This window comes from Anoplolepis gracilipes, chromosome 6 (genome assembly GCF_047496725.1).
Source record: "Anoplolepis gracilipes chromosome 6, ASM4749672v1, whole genome shotgun sequence".
NCBI classification, from domain to species: domain Eukaryota; kingdom Metazoa; phylum Arthropoda; class Insecta; order Hymenoptera; family Formicidae; genus Anoplolepis; species Anoplolepis gracilipes.
The window spans coordinates 11,206,008-11,225,856 of NC_132975.1; the positions used below are offsets into that span (position 1 = coordinate 11,206,008).

Genomic DNA, 19,849 nt, shown 5'->3' on the forward strand with positions numbered 1-19,849 from the left:
TTTTGCATTTAATATTCGCATTACATATTAAAAAATTTTTGCTATAACTTTCAATCGTTATTTATTGCACAAAAAAGATTTTTATTTATTGTTTGTTATTGTAGTTATAATCTCGATTCCTGTTTTATTTGGTAAAACTTTTCACACAACTCATAATAATATGTTGTCATGATTATTAAGAACACAAGCTCTTATGTTCTACGTTATCGCTTCGTGTCAATGGTTCTATCAGTTGGGTGTGTCTTTATCAAGCGATAAATTATCGTCACGCTGTATAATTATATTTATCTCGTAAAAACAGTGCGAGTTAAATTTTCATACGACACAGTAGAAACTGAAATACAACGGGAAAAATTCTTATTCATTATTTTGAATACAAAAGGAAGCCTGTTAGACTATAAATCATGTAAATCGGCAGGCACTCGTATAAAGAGTGCTTCGATTAAATGTCGAATACGTTCGTAATAACGGATCGTTCATTACCCAGCGCGTTTACCGTTTCAATCCGTTTCCTCGATAACGAGTCCTTGCCTGAGAATAAAATGATGAAGTTGATTTATTTCTGCGCGAACACAGTGAGTGATGGCCCTACGTCTGAGAGGTAGCAAGGATGTCAAGAAGAGCTTCTATTACGTCTGGTACCTTGGCGCGAGAGAGGCTAAGGGAGTGGACGCGATGCCCGTTGCCATAGCTTACCTGCTGGAGCGGGAACGATTTCAAGAACCTTTCAAGGTCACACTGCAGGTGAGCGGTACCATCTTGAAATCCGGTTTCGGCAGCGCCGAAAATATCTTAAGCGGAAACGAATTAACTGACGCGCATAACCGAAAGTTCGCGTCACATATTTGTATTATATAGTAATGAAAGCAAAAGAGATTGAAAGACTTACGACCCTATCTAAGTCAGAGGTTCGCTCAAATCAGTTTGCTTCCCTCGTATAAATAATCTTCCCTGTCTTCTGTCCAATCGATCGCGACGGAACGGACGACTTCTGACGCGAATTAGCGACGCCTTGGTGTATATTGGAACGTGGGAATTTTCGATAATTACACAGCTGAACAGAGAGGCATTAACTTTGATGGAACTCGTATTCGTGATAGGAGGAGAAGTCGTCCATGTAATGCGTTTAAGAATTTTAAAGTCATTAAAAAATTTCTGCTTTTCTGATCAATAAAAGAATATTTATTCTTGTTACAAAAAAAAATTTATATTGTGTATATATAATGTAATATTTTATAACAATAAAGAATAAATTCTTGTCCGAAGAATACATATTTTTCCCGGTTTTCGATTAGTATTAATAAAAGAATTTTTTCTTTTATACATATATTTACATTTGTTTAAGATATTTCTTTTTCAACAGTTACGATAGATGTACAATGAAATGATTTTCTGAAAGCGCATGAAACTTACGTATCTGTAACGTTACGTATTCGCCGAGCAAATAAAAAAATAATAATAAATTCACTGACCCGAATCTTATAGAAACGAGTTCAGTACTAACACATTACCTCGAATAGAAAAAAGAGAAAATGAACGCACGGTGCCAAAACTGTTTCGTGACTGTTAAAAATGTTAGCACGTGGCATGCGCTTCTCGATGCATATCAAGTGGCGTCTGAAAAAGGATACGCTCGTTCGTTTAGAAATCGCATTTGCTACCGGTGCGTGATGCAATAAATCTCGTTAAACGTAAGTCCGACTTAAACAGTGTAAGGAATAATTCAACGCTCGTTAATAACGATGTCAAATGAAGCAAACGGGTTCTTTGTAATGATTAGCACATTTTTCATTTACGTTGCATTATAAAATACGCCAGATGTGCCGGACCGCATGCTGCGTTAAGAGATTATTATTATTATTATTATTATTATTATTATTAGTATTATTATTATTATTATGCGTGAATAGGAAGACGAACGGTTGCTACAATTAATTAAGTTTGATCTCTAACTGTATTTGCAATTATTAAAAATCATTTCCTACGTATAATTGTGCAGTAAAACACACACGAATATGACAGAAATATATTATATTTTGTTATCTTTTTATTTTCTTTTTTTTTCCTAACTCTTTTTCTCCGCTTGTTCGCTATTCTGTTGAAATTGCACCGCGAAAGGCGCACATATACATACACCGTGTAGAAAGAGACACGTTACGAAATGAGATCCATCTAATTATTGTGTAAGTGTAATTGCGCTGGCCGCGGGGCATGGACGATGCGGGAAAGTCTACGGGGTTGTCCGTAGGTGGCAAATATCCATAACCGGTCTCGCGAGCATTTCAGCAATTCGAATCGTCGCGATGATCGACGGCGCGGTAATTAAGTGTTTTCGCGAAGTGGAACACGTTGTACGGAGAGAGAGAATTACACGGCACACACGCCTCCTCGCGTATATCTGCTCTCGCATGATTCTCTTTAAGTACAAGGACGGACGCTTGCGAATGCGGGATGCGAGATAAAGAACGAGGCAATCAAGGGAGCTAAAACAGCACGACGCGAGAAACTTTGATTTTATTATTATGAATTAATTATTAACCCGTCGTTTCTCTCTCCTCGCGATATGTACTACGTTGCTTTTATATATAAAAGATTTAACAAGCTTTAGTTTGAGAAAAAAAAAACGTCCTATATATCTTTATCGTTAATCTATCTCTCGCTATCCACTATTTATCGCATGCCGTACAATTAAAGGTTGGTGTGGAATGTATCCCGCGAGATGCAAACAAAGGGTTTGCGCAAGAAACGCTCGCGCGCGTTCCGCAATGCAAGCGACGTGAACGGCGGTGTGCATTTTATATTCGATAGGTGAGCAACAAAGGTCTGAAGATTATACAAACGGTTCACCCGGGTGGCTCGACGAGGTCGGCGGTGAAACACTTGGTACCAGGTCACGCGGTGCTGGCAGCCGTGCAACGGGAGGACGTCGTAGCCGCGACTCTTCTTCTGCCGAATCCTGCAACCAACAATCCTGTGCACGTGCACGCATACAGGTCAGAGAGTTTATTCCGCGGACATAAATAATCTCCAATAAACTACTTATTAAATTGAACTAATTAATCTTTGAAAACTCATATTTTCATAAAGATTATACAAAAAAAAAAATTTCATATTGAAATAAATTTTTTCTTTTACTAATAATAATTGTTCTTTTGATAGTTATTCAAATATACTTTGTAAATTGCCTAATTATTAGTTAAAAAAGATAGACTTTTATTAGAAATATGTATAACATGGAAATAAATGTAATAGATGCAGCTACGAATTTGCAGTTAAATAGAGATCGTCCGTTTGGTTTATCATTTCGATCTCACCCATTACGAGCCGCGTTCTTTAATTAACGGCTTTCATAATTCTAACAGATCGCTAATAATTTTCATAATCTCATGCAGTCGCACATCGGTCACATTATATCGTGCAACGAAGCAGCGGGCAAATAGAAATGTACTCGTATTCGAAACAACTTTGTTATTAATATGCAAATTGTCGGGGCTATTACTGGAATAATTAGCATGAATTTGTTATAATTGTTTGAATCTCGAAAGAATTCTCGAATTTTATTTCATGCGCGTGGTTGCAAAGAGAGAAACGGGATTATAAAGGCCGTTCTATGCGAGAATCGCGGCACCGACAGCGATTGTTTAAATCGAAGTAACCGCGAAGGCGCGCGATCTCTCTGGTATGTTCAATGAAAGTCCCGTTAAAGAATATTTTGTAGTATAGAGAACTTGGATGAATATATACAATTATATTCCGCGATGAATTTCGTTAAGTATACCGATGACCTGAATGAGAAGAAACGACCGGTCTTTTTTCTTCTCATTAGAAACGCCGATCGTGCTTATCGCGAGCTTACATCTTAGGTATAAAAATATAATGTGCATTTTCCACACGCATTTTCGCAAGCAGAATAGAAATTAATCTCACACGTCTCATGTTCTACACGGAAATTTTGCATCGTATTTTTTATTTATCCGATCTTTATCTTGCGGGTAATAAATTGTTTTAAGACACCCGGTACAGTTTTCACGCAGTGCTGCATGAAACCACCAGTAAAATCCTACACGTACAGGAGTATCAGTGTAAAGGACAAGATCATTTCTCCGAGATTTTATTTCTCCGTCGTTTTGAGAACGCAAAAAGATAATATTTCTCTTTATCTTTCATCTTGCTTTTCTGGTTATTTTAGATGCGACTCAGTCGAGACCGCCGAATTGTTGGGTGGCCAATTGAAAGCGTTGGCGTCACACACCGACAATTTGGCCAGGGTCACGGCGAGCGAAGGCAGAATCCGCAGCAATCTAGGCAGCGATGGCCGAAGTACCAGAGAGTCTGAGTCTTCCGAAGGCAGCGGTGAGCTCAGACACGATCCGGTCCAAACCACGACCATTTACGAGTCTCTGGCCGCCGAGCTGCGGGCGAAATTAGGTGAATGTCTCCTTTAAAACTCGCTTAATATTTCGCTGTACACAACATTCTATATGTATGTCAACGCGCACAAGTGGAATGTTGTTGGAAAAGTATTACGTATGTATATCTTGTATGAGACACGTGTGAAATTTTATATAGGAAGATATATCGTCTAATAAATTCAAAAAAGAGAGAGAGAGAGAGAAAAAATTATACATACTAAAAGTCACTAAAAGTCCAAAAATTTCTCATTTAATCTCTTTCATTAATATTTATATCAAACTCTACTCTCGCAGCCCATGATTTTAACTGCGCGAAAGAACGAACGCTAGAGCATCCGCGCTCGTTCGAATACGTGTCAAGGTAACATGGATACCAGCAGACAATCGTGTTTCAGGCAGAGGTAATTCCGACGACAATGACGTCGGCCCGATATTATTGCCGCCACGTGACTATGACACCGTGCACAGACACCGCGGTAACTTGGCCGGCATCGAGTTTAGACGTTGCTTAAATCAGACTATCGTGGGTGGTAGCACGGCCATCGACAGGGGTGGTACGAGGAGCGCAGCCAGCAGCGGCATAGGATCCGATAGCGCGGCAACGCCACCACCTTATCAGACGCATCATCCCCTCGGCCAGAGACCGTCCAGACCATCCAGAGATTCCTCTTCCGGTGAGTCATTTTGGTGGTATAAAATTCGTGCGAAAATTATGTTTGAAATACTTTCCTTTTTTGAATACCTTATTTTAATATTTAGACATTCCTAAATATATTTTTTAATTAATTTTTTAATAATTCTTTGTTTCATAAAAATTAACGCTTTGTTCTATATAATTAGATTCAAGCAACTTGTTCAGAAATTTTAAATTTTTCCACAGTTTTTAATTTTATATAATTATTTGGCAATTAAAACTCTCGAGCAAGGCAATATGTTAGAGATACTGTCTCTACAACAGAGCTAGAATTTCTATTGTTACTATTAAAGGACACATGTATGAAATTAGCAAGTAGGTCGTTGCAGTGTAAAGTCTGAGAGCATTCTCCGACGTTGCGTTAAGTTACAGTGCAACATCCCATTTCAAGTAAGAAAGCTTGTACGGAGGAACATGCGTAAAATTGACTGCGAGCATGACAATTGCGTCTAGCGAATGTGAAACTTGCCGCAAGTATTACGCTCGTGTTTCATATAAATTCTGCATTATTGGTCAATGTGCTCTTTGAGAGTAATTGCATAGAGATAGGTATTGCATGTCGTGAAAATAGGTTTTCAGGACGTAAGCTTGGATCATCTCGAAATTGCTATTTCGATCCGTACGTATTTCTTGTTTGACATACTTAATGGAAAATTTATGTCGACTCTCTGCGGTAATTAAATTTATTGCCGCCTTGTCTCGTGTGCGGGATAGTCGTTAAATTCTGAAAGTTGAATAACTTATTCAATTTCTATTCGAAGATCCAGAAATTTTGCGAATATAAAATGTCGAAATTTAAAGACGAGGAGAGATCGACAGAAACAAAAAAAAAAAAAAGATTGTAGTTATGTAAATGCGCTAAAAATTTCGCGTTGTTACGCAATTCGCGGTTAATTGCAAAATGGAAAGTTTTTAGAATAATTTCTGCTATCGACTGGACGCATCATTACGTCGGTTAAGCGATAATGCAAGACGATGCTGGACGCTACATGAAAGTGAAAGTCATCGCTTCTTCTTTTCGCGATCCGTCTCAGGAAACGATCGTGCACCCAATAATCAATCTTCTCGAAGCGAACAGAACTACCGTGATCAACGAAATTAGTTTTTAATGGCACAATAAATGTAGAAAATTATCTCGTTCTAAATAAATTGATATTTTTAAAAAATTAATAAACAATATATTTGTGTGTTGCTATCCTTATCAAAAAATATAAAAAAAGGTAAATTAATTGATAAATTTTTCTATCTTTTTGTGAAAAAAATTATTACCTATCGAAGATAGCAACATAGATTTAAACAACTTTCGCAACGTTTTTTTCGCATAAAAGCGGAAATGTATAGTTCCGCGGTCAAATATTTATATCGGACGACAAAAATTTGGACGCTTTCTACTCGCGGAACAGGTGTCCGTGCGTGTCGGCTCGAATCTTATCGGCTCTCGTAGAAAACTGGGCAGTGGCGAACTGTACGACCCCGTAACCCAATTGCTAATAGCTACGAAAAATCGTTTCGTGTCGTCTTTAAACACGTTCGCTTTTTTCCCTCTTTTCGCATCGCTCTTCCGCCATCAAGCAGTCATCGTATTGAATACGGAATCAAGTTCGACCCAATTTGTTATAAATCACGCGCTTTCGCTAACAATAAAAATTGTCCACTTTCACCTCGGTCGAACCCGAAAATGTCGCACGTATCGTATGTCGTTGCGAGGAAAACGTGCGAAATCGCAGCCTTCGAAAGTCGATTTACGCGTGATAGGAAAGTTGACCGTTACACAGAAAAATCACATTTTGCAAATTAATAGCCTATTCGTGCTCTCTCTCACTCTCTCTCTCTCTCTCTTTCTTTCTCTTTATGTACAATACAAAGATACTTGAAGATATATTTAAACAACCGATATAATTATCAGAGATGTGCAAAATGGGTGTCCAAATTTATTTGAAATTGAAAATGCAAAATAGTTGCAACATTTCCATTTAAAAATATGAAATACAAGATAATTTTTAAACATCCATTTAAAATAGGAAATGAAAAATAGACATTTTAAAATAGTTTTTTCACATAAAAATGACTTTTTCTTAATATTTATATTTTTATATTTATTTATATTTAAATTTCTTATTATCTATCTATTAGATTAGAGTAGATCTTATACTATCCGTTCTTATTTTTTACGTGAAATTAGATCTGTATTCTAGCATCACTGCATGATATACGATTGCATGAATGGGTGACAATAGTTTGGTTATACACACGGTGACTAAATTACTAAATATTTAATCTAGGATTTATTTTACAATGAACAAGTGCAATGCAATGTTACATAAATATCCATTTATTGATATTTAGAACTAATGTTATCGATATCTCGATTAATTTTTGAATTTACAAAAGAAATTTATTTGAAATAGAAAATGGATAATGAAAACTATTGAAATGGAAATGTAAAATGGCTTTTGAAAACATGTATTTTAAACGCGAAATACAAAATAGACATTTTACATTTTACATTTTCATTTTAAATGCATTTATTTCAAATAATGTACATCTCTGATAATTATATATACATATATATATATATATATATATATATAAAATTACGTCGGACGTCTAGGATTACCATGATTTATGATCTAATCTTTTTGCGGTTAAAGCTGTCTAAATGAAGTAAGCGACCGCAAACAATAAACCGTATCGGATGAAGGAGGAAGCTTCTAAAAACTCGCAATCCAATTAAGAGAAACTTATTTCGTTTAGAATATATACTTTTTAGAAACGGGGACGCGCAAAGTAATAGAAAGAGATGAGTATATTTATATAACGGCAATTCTCAGTACACATAGATGCTTTATTAGCACTCGAACGATCTCGCGAATGAATTCATCCTACTTACTTTATCTTTCATACAAAGCGAACCGATAGAGCGAATATTAAGTATGTACGCGATTGCACGCATATCAGAGCTCCAAAATCGAGGAGCTCGTCTTCTGGGGCGTGGCTTCCTCACGTGAGAAACGTGTTTTTTAACGGACGACTGACCCATATAACGTCGCCGAATAAATTTCGAGATGAAGAAGAGAGGAAAAAAAAAGATACCCCCGTCGCATCGTGTGTGTACCGGTATATAAGCACAGCGTGGCATTAAATTCATATGCGAAAGGAAGAGAGAGAGAGAGAGAGAGAGAGAAAGAGAGAGAGATTGTATTGAGCACCTGTTACAGTGGAAGAGGAATACCGTTAGGACGTCGTCGTGTCAGCGGCAGGTACCATGGCCTACGACGGGTGCATGTATCTCAGGCTACCTCCAGATACGACGTACGGTCGCGAAAATCAGCCAGTCGTCGATTAGCGCGTAGGTTTTGCGCAGAGTTTAGGCATCTTACGAGCCGCGGTTTCCATTAATTGGCGAATGGAAAATTTCAAATACTCTATGACTCTATCGTTAGCAACGTTAAAAAAATTCTTGCATTATAAATCACAATAAATTGACAACAAATAGTATGTTAAGATAAAGTTTTAAAATCGACGTAATGATCCATGTATTTGATGGACTGTTACTTTTTCGATTTATAAGTATAACGCACAAGATGCAAAATTTCACGCAACTTTGTTATTCTCGAGCAGTTCGAGACATATTAAAAAAAAAAAAAAATCAGTTGCAGCACGAAAAACATGAATAATGAAGAGAAAAGAAAGAGAGATCTTACTTACATGTTTAACCAGGCCGCATAAAATCTCATAAACTTTAATCATTGTACTTATAATAATTATAATATTAATTATTTGACTATCATTAAAGCTATAATCGTTTTAATTATCTAAAACTTGATAAATTAATCGATAATTAATTCCAAAATAAAATATCATAGAATATCGAAAAAGATGAGACATGTATAAAATCTCCTTCACATTGCGTGTGATTAAACAAGACAAGACAACAGATGTCGGAACGCGATGATCAACACCTGATCACAATCTTTTCACTTCTGTCCCACCGTGTGAACGACGTTCCGTTCGATCCTACCAGAAATCCTTACGGTTTAAAGCGACATGACACACTTAACTACCTTCGCGCATATCTTATACCGACGATTCGTCTCTGCGTCACCTTCCGTGATGTGGCTGCATTTCACGCGAAATGATTCTAACGCTACTTAGATTCCAGACGAAGATTAAAAGATTTATCGATTTATCGTTTTACATCGGCGTTAATCAATTACGCAGTCATCGATGCCTTATTGCACATATGGAGATTTAATATCTTCATAGAATGTATGTCGTTACGCTGTCTAGAATCTTTATCGATATAAATGATGGGTAAGGATCGTATCTCATTAGTTATTATAGCTCAGCAATTTTGTAGATTAACATGCAATTTTATAGATTATCCCGGTAATAAATAATACGCATGATAATTGTTATAATCATACATTGTCTCTCAGAGCACAATCGAAATGCCAAAAGTGCGCGAACGATCCCGCGATGGCAGGGACGATCCCATGTAATTGACTTCATCCCTCCAATTCTTACTTAATACAGTAACGGCACTTCGCCTCTCTACGGCGGATCGTTGCGTAAAGAAGTTCTTCTCCGAATGCGCGTTTCCACGACGCGGCCAGAGAGAAGGCGGAGGCCGAGAGCGCCGCTCCGTATCGTCGTTGTTTACGGCAACGGATAATGATAGTCATGCTGATGATGATGATGATGATGAGACGCTGTCTTGATGACGGCGACCGGCGCGACGGCGCGGATACACATAAATTCGTGCGTGAGTCGACCTCGTGGGAGGCCGTTGTACATCGCGGAATAAGGTTCCGCATTCTCGGCCCACAGCCCGAGGCACCTTTCAGCCTCCTCGTGTCTTTTCGAACCTCGTCTTTGCTTCATACTCCTCCGCCTCCTCTGTGTCCTCTTAGCCCGCTACCGCTCTTTAAATCTTCCTGACCTCATCAAGATGCCAGATTCCGCGAGAATTACCGCCGACCGATTTTCCACGGGTCAATTGGAAGAGCGAAATTTGCAACCATATCTCGACGTTTATATTGCCCTATTTCTATTGTCTCTTGTAAAATATTTTATATACTCTTTATCTTTTATGTAAAGCATGACTATCGCAAGATTAAAATTATATACTTTTACGAACGATTTTTTTTTAATTTGAATAAGCTATAAGACATTGATGTCAAAATAGAAGAAATATAATATATAAAAATTAAGATTATTAATTTTAATTTGTTAATGTTAATTACTTGTAGATGACGATTGGGGTGCTCTAAACGAGGAGAATGATTATCTACCAGAAGTGGAAACAACTGCATCGAATCTGACATTGCCACGACTGCCACGAAGCCCCGAAAGATTATCCAACCAAGCGAACAGAGGAATTTCGCCAAACTGCAACAGGAATCGACGAGCAGCGGAGTTTAGACAGCGATCGCCGAGTCCTCAATATCAGCCGAGGGTCAATCCCGGCGAGGTGACCAGTCCCAGAGAAAGGTTCCAAGATGCCAAGGAAATGTTTAAGGCTATGGAGAGGGAGGCCAACGCGAGATCCGTTTTCATCAAACAGAGAGACATCGAGCATCATCTTTTAAGGTGAGAGAGATCCTAGAAAGAGAAGGAGAGAAAATATTATTTCTATGAATATTATTAACAGTTTTCTACCATAAAATTGTGTAATAAAAATTATAGATAACATAAATAGGAAAAAAGTTTATCTTGCGCCAGGAAAGAAGATTATTTTATAATATAATATCTAGCAATATCATGTCGCGAGCATGTTTTAGTGCGAAAAACATTGAGCAACATTAATCGTGCGAATCGATAAGGAGTAAAAGTCGTAATATAATGTCGTTGTCGGGAGTATCAGTCCAGGGATCTAAACGCAACATCGACATGTTTTCGCGCTTTTCATTTTGCACATATACGGTTCTACTCAGCTTTCCATGCTCGAACAGGTTTCGAGTACGGAGATTTTCACCGATCAAACGCATTCCCACAAGAAAGATTTATGAAGGCATAGATCTCGATACGTTTGTTTTGTAGAAATTGCACTTAACATCAATATCCTGCATGTCTACTATCTACATTCCGTGAAACTTTTTTTATAGAAAATTTCTCTTAAACTCTCGTTATGTTATAAAAGTTATGTTATTAAAAGAAGAATATTTAGGAATATAATTCTTAATTTTCATCAATTTCTAAATTAATAGCATCGTGAAATAATATCTTGCTTATATGTACAATATGTATATATGTTCAGAGTTTCTGCGTAAAACAATTCTTTATTAAATGATTATGTTATAACGATTTGTTATTTGATAGAGCTGAATCGGCCAGACAAGTCCACGAGGATCGATCCGGTCGTCAGTATCGAACGAGTATGCATTCCATGTCATCACATGATCATGTAATGAGACGAAATCAGCCGGACGCGCTGGAGGGTGAAAATGGTGTGTCTTATAAGGACAGAGCACGACCCAGGACTCATAATTATGCGATTGAACGTTCATCTGAACCAGAAATTTCGAGGCCACGACCGAGAAGCTTCTACGAAAATCCGGCGATCGGCAGGGATTTCAGAGATCAAAGAAATCCCGTCGATCAAAGGGAGGTAAGAATCGCGTGTTTACGATTTAAAAAATTGTATATTTAACACACACACTCTAAACTGTGTAAACATATAATCTTAAAATTATAACATACCTCCCTGGTTCATTAGCAGGTGCGAGAATCTCGAGAACGTATGCAGCATTCGCGAGAATTGCGTGATAAGCTGCGAACAAGGAATACGGCTTATCAGGAGCTATCGGAACACGAAAGATACCCTGGACTCGACCGTGAAAGTGCCAGACCGCCGTTGGAGATGATTCCGACACCTGGTAGATATCGTCACAGCTACGCCGAACCTCCGAGACTCGGTTTGGCCGCGCTCCATCCCTACTGATGCATTAATTTTTGTTAATTGATGAATTATTTAATTAACTGATACGTCGCGTTATCATACTACTCATGTATTGCGCCTTGACCGTTCAGTGTACTCGTAGTTATATAACGGCCTTTATCCTACCTCATAAAATGAGGAAGGAGAAAGGGGATGGAAGAACTGCGAGATATGAATATTTTCTATTTTTCAATTTTTAGATGCCAAACAACAGAGAAGTAAATTTTCAATTAATATTAATATCCTTCCTCATCGTCGGTCATTCACATGATTAAAGCTAACCTAGCCTGCAAAACGAATAATTTAATACGTGTAATCCATTATTGGTAAGCTAAATATATTAACTTTATAATATAACTTACTTAAATATTTATTAAGTTTGATATCTCTTAATTTCAGATTTTAAAATTATAGATGTGCATCTATAACGATTTGATGTCACTGAACAGTCAATGCAAATTAAAGATATTGTATATGTATGTAACAAGAGTAAAAGCAGCTTGTATATGTATGACTCTATTGATAAATTCAATGATGATATTGCGTTGTTGTCGAGTACGAACAGAAGATCTCGTTAACAAGATGGTTCTAATTAATAGCGAACTGAAACACAATCCCGACATACGTGCTATCTTGTTATGCGTCAGATGCCACACTAACAATATAATAATAATAGTAACAACATAATATCGATAACAGTATCAATAATAATTATAATAACAATTCTCGTATTATTTATTTCCTCCTTCGATCGATCGAAGTTGTCAAACATCACATAATTGTGAGAAATAAATTTGCGTTTAAATTAATTTGAATACAAACTTAAAGAAAAAAAAAAATATATATATATTATATATTTTTAGAAATATATTCTTTTACGAGATATATTTTATTTACATAATCGAAATATATATGTGTTAAATACATTCATCAAAAATCGGTTGTTGCATAATAATTTCTCCTCTTACTAATAGAAAGTTGCAAATTCATATCTTTGCCATAAAATATATCTTATTAACAAATTAAATGCGCATAGAATTATAAAAGATATTTTATGCAAGATTAAATCTTTTTCTCTCATTAAATAAGTTTTTATCTTCTATATTAAGGTAAAATATTTTAATTTTTAAGCTGTACTTTTGAAACTTCTAGAAGAAGTGCTTATATGGCTTCATTTAATTTATTCCGCAGTCATATATTTCTGCAGTAACAACAGTTACGTAAAGAAGATATTCAGTTATGATTAAATAAATTCAGAGAATTCTACGCTCGTCACATTTACGAAATGTAGCCGGTGAAAATCAAACACTAGCATGACGTAAGGAATGATCTCTCTAACTTTCAGAAAGAGACTGCCCTCAAGTTGCGTTATATTTCATCGAACTTTACACTTCATACGCATCAAGTGTATATTCAAATGTCTCACATTTTCAGCAACAATACAAAACAATACAAAAATTTATATTTGCGCACCACGATTTTATAACTTAAAAATTCGTAAGACGTAGAAAGTTTAAATATTATTTATCCACTCGTAAAAAAGACATATTCAATTGATACTCGAATGCATTAAAACAAGAAAACGTATTAAAATTTTAATAAATTTTTTTCTATTAATTTATTTACGTTTTTCATACTACATATGTATATGTAGTGGCACATTATTACTTTTTTATTTTACACATAAATATAGTATTATACTTACACATATAATACTTTGCATTATCAATGATAAAACAATTATTTGAAACAAAATATTTAAATCAATCAATAAAAGCCGAACACAAACTGTAGAGGCCTAAACAAAAACAATGTTTAAAGAAAATGAATTCAAATTTATTCAGTTTCGATCCTTTTTCAGACCATCCTCAGTGATACAAAGATAATAAATAAACAGTGTGGTCATTTACAATTACTTGATTACATTCGATATAATGAGTCACCTAGCGACCGCCCACTACACAGTTTAAAATATAGAAATGCATACTCAAATGCATTCTCAAATGTAACACTATAATGGGGCGAGATTAAAAAATACAAAGAAATCTGTTTATTTATTATTTTTGTATCTCTGAGGATGGTCCCGAAGAAGGACTGAAACGTTTGAATAAATTTGAATTCATTTTCTTTCATTGTTTTTATTTACGCTCCACATCTTGTGTTCGGTTCTTAAAGCCCTTTTTTATTGATTAATTTCTGAATTAAGAACCTATTAGCTTTTATTAATAAAATATTTATTTTGTTATTTTTGAAACTACATAAAAAAATCTATATCACACTATTAAAAATATATATATTTCTGATAAAACAATAACTGAGTTAAAAAAATTCCCATTAAAATAACTCGTCTAATTACCTGCAATGCAATCAAAACGGTCGGTAATATCATCAATCTTCAATTATCCCCGGGCTCATCGAGCCCATTTGATCGCCACGAAAATTTGGCTGGCCGTCTTTAACGTCGGTGGCCCTATCTTTTATTGATCCTCGCAATATCTGAGCAGTTTGATCTTTATTTAAAGGAAAGAGAGAAACTCGTTTTGTTGCCAGTTAATTATTATCGCCACGCACGTAAACGTTTTACACACCTTTACGATCGTACGACTTTACGATCGTTTGTTAGATGGTTATTTTAATATAATTTTAACTTGATACAGTCATGTTATTAGTCACAATTAAATTTTTGATTAAAATTGTTACAATAGTATATAATATAATTAATAATAAAGTATAATTTATATTATAAAATAATATATTATTTGAGTAGTAATTAGCTTTTCTTTCAAAATAAACATTTTACTAATAATAAGCCCTTTCATCAACATCAAGGTGTACTCGTTGCAGAATTCATTATTTGTAAAATTTTTAAGGTAATATATAATTTGTAATGTATATTATAATTGAGGGATTTTATAATTATGTCTTCACTGCATTTTAACATTAATATTTTTATCATTTTAGATAAATTTACTCATTCAGGAAAGAAATTTCTTTTTTTAAATTTAGATTTTTTTAATTATGTATGTATTTTATTAAATAATATATGGTGTAAAAATAAATGGCGTGCATTTAGCGCACGCTTTGTAATATTTTAGTGTAATATAAAATGATTCAATTAATAAGACGCATTCATTGTTAATATTTACCACGGAAGTAAAGTAAGCTTATATACAGCATCAGGAAATTGATTGCTATAAAATTATAATATGCATGTCTACTCAATAGTAGAAAAACTTGTTATGAATCGGTTAGCGAAAAAAAACATTGTATTTGCATATCGTTGACATAAAGTAAAAAGTGGTCAACAGATACTGTTTTAATATCTGAAGTTTTTTGCTAATAACACAAATAAATAGATAGTTTTTCTTATCAGTAGATAATTAAATAAACTTACGTGATCGCCATCGCCCAATTTTTGATATTACTCTGTTTAAAAAATTAATTTAATTATTATATTACTTATTAATCATTATTATTATATTATATTATATTATTATATAATGAAAAAGTCTGTAGATATTATTAACTACTTTCGCGTTTTGATAAATTACATTAATGATGTATAAAATATTATAGACTTGTATGTTATTATTATCATTCATTAGATTACATTCATTAACTAATACATAATTGCATTGATTGATATTCCAACGCAATTTCCGCAGATGTTCTTAGAAAGCATAAAGCAAGCAATGCATAAATGTATCTACACGTATATAAAAAAATATGTCGACAGAGAAGTAACAGCTCGAGATGCCTGCGTTGATCAACTTTCAGCGTTAAGAGGAGAAATTGTTCTTAAGTGCGGTACGGAACGATTTTGCACAAAAGAAATTGATATATATCGCGGTTTACAGAGGAAAGCGCAACAAGCGCGTAAGTGTAATTTTTCGAGAAAGCCTTTTCGCCCGAGACATAACGCTGAACAATATATCTTAATATTCGCAATTTATTCGTACCGCGGTTTTTCGTTCGTATTTTCTGTCATCCGTCACAATTCAATCCACGTAAATTTGACAAACGCGCAAATTCTCTCTACAATAATGTTCCCGAGAAGTTTCGCAAACCGTAATCATCCTCGATTGCAGTTTCGCAAAGGTAAAGCGAACAGATTAAGACGCATGGAATTGTCGCTGTCTCGCGCTTTTCTCCCGCTGATGAGACCTGCAATCGTGCGGAACATTGCTCCATCCTCGAGCATATACCGGGTGACCGTTATTGGCAACGGTACCGAGAGCAAAGTGTTCATGTCGTTCTCCTGTAACGTAATTCGCACGCCGCTTATATAATGTAATTCAGAAATTCGATTACCGTTGCGTTACCGCGGCTCTAAAAGTGGATTCTCACCAGAGGCACGTCCGTTTCGCATCTTTTGAATACAAAAGTAACGAAAGACACTCTTCCGTCCCCGAGAGGAGAAAGAGGGAAGAAGAGAGTTCGCGCGCGTCTGTTAAAGGGATAAATTATTCCTAACACATTTGAATGAGTTTTGTGAGATCGAGGTTTATCCACGATAACTCGATTCGCGCAAATCTTACAATGTTCCTGCATGTCACTACGCGCGTGTAAATGCAGAACGGATAAACAGGCTCCCCTTCTCCCGTAAAGGGATTCAGTGCTTCGAACCTGTCTGTTCGCTTCTCTCGATGGCAGTGACCTGTTATAGGGGTCTCACGGGCCCCAGGGCCTTTATACTCGCTCGCACGCGATAGTTCCTAGTTAAATGCCAGGCATTCTACTCCGCGCTCTAAACTCATGTATCATTTGATCTTACATTACCCTTTATGTTTGCACCGCGAGAAAGCTATAAAATGTCTCGAGTTTTTTTTTACTCGGTTCACAACTTATTGTGAGTTTGATATTTAATATTGATTTTCTACAGTTTTTTTTTTTTTTTTGTTGAAAGCTACCTGGAAGAGAAATTTTCTGGACATAAATTTAATAAATAGAAATATCTATAAATCCATAGATAACAGTTGAACATAATTATATATTTCGAATAGAGATTTAGTTTTGGCGCACGTAAAGTGACTTGTCTTGGCTTCGTGCTTCGACTCACCATCAATAAACATGATAAGTCATGGCCTGGTGCCTATCTAAAGACAAAAGTACGTGACAGAAAAGCGGATGTTACGTGACGGAAGTGCCGTTGCTCCCGATGCGCGTACGAGAAGGAATTTTTCAAGCTTTTTCTACATGATTATCTTGGCGCGCATAATATTTGCATTTGATCAAGTTGTCATTACTCAATTGACATTAGTGAATATTATCAAACACTCCTAATATATGTATTATTACATCCCTTAATATAATTATATTATTTGTAGCACACAGCTACTTTTCTAAATGTTTCTCAATTATATCTAACAAAAATCTGAAAGTAACTCACGATTACATAGCGATATGTTGAAAATGCTATTGTCAAATTGTTATTAATCTTGTAACGTGAAATACTTACAATGTGTTGTAAGAGATTCAATCATCCTTTTGGTCAGTAAAAGTGAACCATCGCGATTATAGCAGTGGCGCTCACTCGCACATCTCTCATCGGTGTTTATATCTCCCGTTATTTTACTCAATCTGGTGACTTCAATGCTCGGTCGCTTTATCGGCAAATGAACAGCATGAATGCAATCGACCGTGTGAAATTGATAGACATAAAAATAGTTAAAGCATAACTGTTTATACGAATTGAGGTCTAAGCGAAAAACGACAAAACGCACTCTAATATCTAATAAAATATTCCTCTCTCTCTCTAATTAATAATTTTCTATAAAAGATATTCGACTCTCAGTATCTGACAAATGAGTTCAATGTATACACGACAAACTATAAATAGAAACTTTGTATAGTTTCCGATTATGATTACTAATTAATGCCGGCTTTCAAGTGACTCGCAATTTATGTTTAATCGTCTTTTCCTGAACGTTTCACTAAACTTTCTCGCGGTTTAATCGCACCGGCATCGTCATTTACGCATCGTGCAAGTTCCAGGCACGCGGAAAACAATTACGCATATGAAAGAAAGTACCTCGCCTCAACGAGGCGGCAGCGGTGACAGCGCGCGGATATTTGTGTCGGGTCGACAAATACCGGTTGCGCATTTTATAGATTTTTACAAGCGCGCGCGAGAAGACCATCGTATCTATTTGCATAAAACTTTCGAATTGTCCGCCTGGCTGTCTGTTAGAAAGCCATTACAGTTCTCGGCATAACGGCACGTTTTCTTAGTCCGGCCACGCCATATCGGGTTCAAAGCACTTTGTCAAGATATGTCTGACTATCTTGACTAGTCTGAGGAATATCCATCCCAAGACTAAACCTGAGACACAAATATTATCAAATGGTTCCTACTTAGAAACTTTAGAAGCCTTTCTAAATACTACTTACATTTTAAAACAAACAACCTCTTTACAAAGATTGACTCATGATAGAGAACGTGATATGTTTGCTACAAATATTTGAAATAGCTTAATACTGAAAAATCGTAATTTTATTAGACTAAGTTTTCAGAAGAAAGAGTTCTTTAATGTCTTTTTGGCTTTGCACAGAAATCAAAATTAGTTTATAACTCTTGAATATTCTTTTGTTTTATGATATGTCTCATAAATTTTATTTAGAGGTCTTTAATTTCCATACAAATAAAGTTTTTATTTAAAAAAAAAATAAGATGTTAAAATTATACATTTTTATCTTTTAAACGAAAGATTCATCTGTATTGCATTATAATATATAATAAAATTTAATATTACACAAAAAAATAGTATTATCAATCAGAGAGTCAGTCACGAGTAAACGTCGTCGAACATGTATTTGAAATGTCGCACAGGAAGGGGCTGCACGACGTACTTGAAAAGAGGGGATTGGAGAAGTTTCCTGGACAGAGGTGATTGCACTTGTACACAGCGTTTGGAGTCTTTGTAATTAACGTGACGATGACCCACTAACCCACTGCACGATCGATTTTCGTTCAGCAGTTTCAGACAAATGCTTTTTTCAATGTACGCAAATTTCTACCGTAAGCGTTTTGAGAGATCATGAAACATTTATATTTTTTTATTAAAATTATAAGCTTCCTAAGATATTTATCATAATTTAAAAGTTGTGAATTATGCATCAGATATTCTAAATTATGCGCACCAGTCGTCCTTCGAGGCATGTCAAAAGTACGTCGAAGGTCGACATTCCTGAATCCTGAGAGAAATATTTAAAAGAATTCCAAATAGAAACAACTTGCATACTAATCAGCCATTTCGGCCTATTGCTTTTTTTTAATACTTTTAAAGAAATATGACAGATATTTGGTAATTTTTGTTCCTTTTTAGTAAAAAAATGTCATCTCGCATGTCTGTGATACAATAAAGATAATAAAAATAGACATCTAAATTTAAAGAAGATATCCTTAGCCAAAAAATCATAAAATGAAATGAAATAAATAATCTTCATAAATTGATTCCAAACTATTTCTTCAAAATTAAGAAGAAATAAAAAAAAATCTTTGATATTAGAATGTATAATATTAAGCCCGAAATTTTTATTTAGTATTTAAATTTTCTAGGCTCTTTTGGTTCCCCAAAAACAAATTTCAAAGAATACAAAGTAAGAAATCTTTGATCTATCGGATTTCAAGTTTGCATCATTACATCGCCATAAAATTATAATACAGTTATATGCAACAGTACTCAAGTTAATTTGTACGTTTCATGTCGAACGGAAATGACTGCGTTGCATTCGCCCTGCTTCTAAATATGTCAAGCTGTGCGAAAAGATTCCAGAAGAATTCCCACTGAAAAATTGTCGACA

At 35.3% G+C, this 19,849-nt stretch overlaps 1 protein-coding gene and 1 long non-coding RNA gene across 6 annotated transcripts; one reads left to right on the forward strand and one right to left on the reverse strand.

The window, feature by feature from the left end:
• Nucleotides 1-104: 104 nt before the first annotated feature.
• Nucleotides 105-12,769, forward strand: LOC140666555 (uncharacterized). Of its 5 annotated transcripts, XR_012046783.1 has the most exons (9): nt 109-744; nt 2,809-2,993; nt 4,190-4,428; nt 4,808-5,086; nt 10,359-10,698; nt 11,428-11,716; nt 11,825-11,984; nt 12,247-12,372; nt 12,446-12,769. XR_012046783.1 is itself a non-coding variant. In XM_072893858.1 (8 exons), exons 1-8 carry the CDS (start codon nt 583-585, stop codon nt 12,315-12,317), a joined length of 1,722 nt encoding a protein of 573 aa, XP_072749959.1. In that variant the 5' UTR covers nt 105-582; the 3' UTR covers nt 12,318-12,769. The 5 variants fall into 5 exon arrangements, 4 of the variants coding, with proteins under 4 accessions (XP_072749959.1, XP_072749961.1, XP_072749957.1 ...); XM_072893858.1 differs by having other exon boundaries at nt 105-744; nt 11,828-11,984; nt 12,247-12,769; XM_072893856.1 differs by having other exon boundaries at nt 12,247-12,769.
• Nucleotides 10,580-17,989, reverse strand: LOC140666557 (uncharacterized). Its single transcript, XR_012046784.1, has 3 exons — nt 17,505-17,989; nt 11,809-12,045; nt 10,580-10,710 (listed from the first exon to the last, which is right to left on the reverse strand). It is a non-coding gene; the product is annotated as an uncharacterized lncRNA (long non-coding RNA).
• Nucleotides 17,990-19,849: the final 1,860 nt, after the last annotated feature.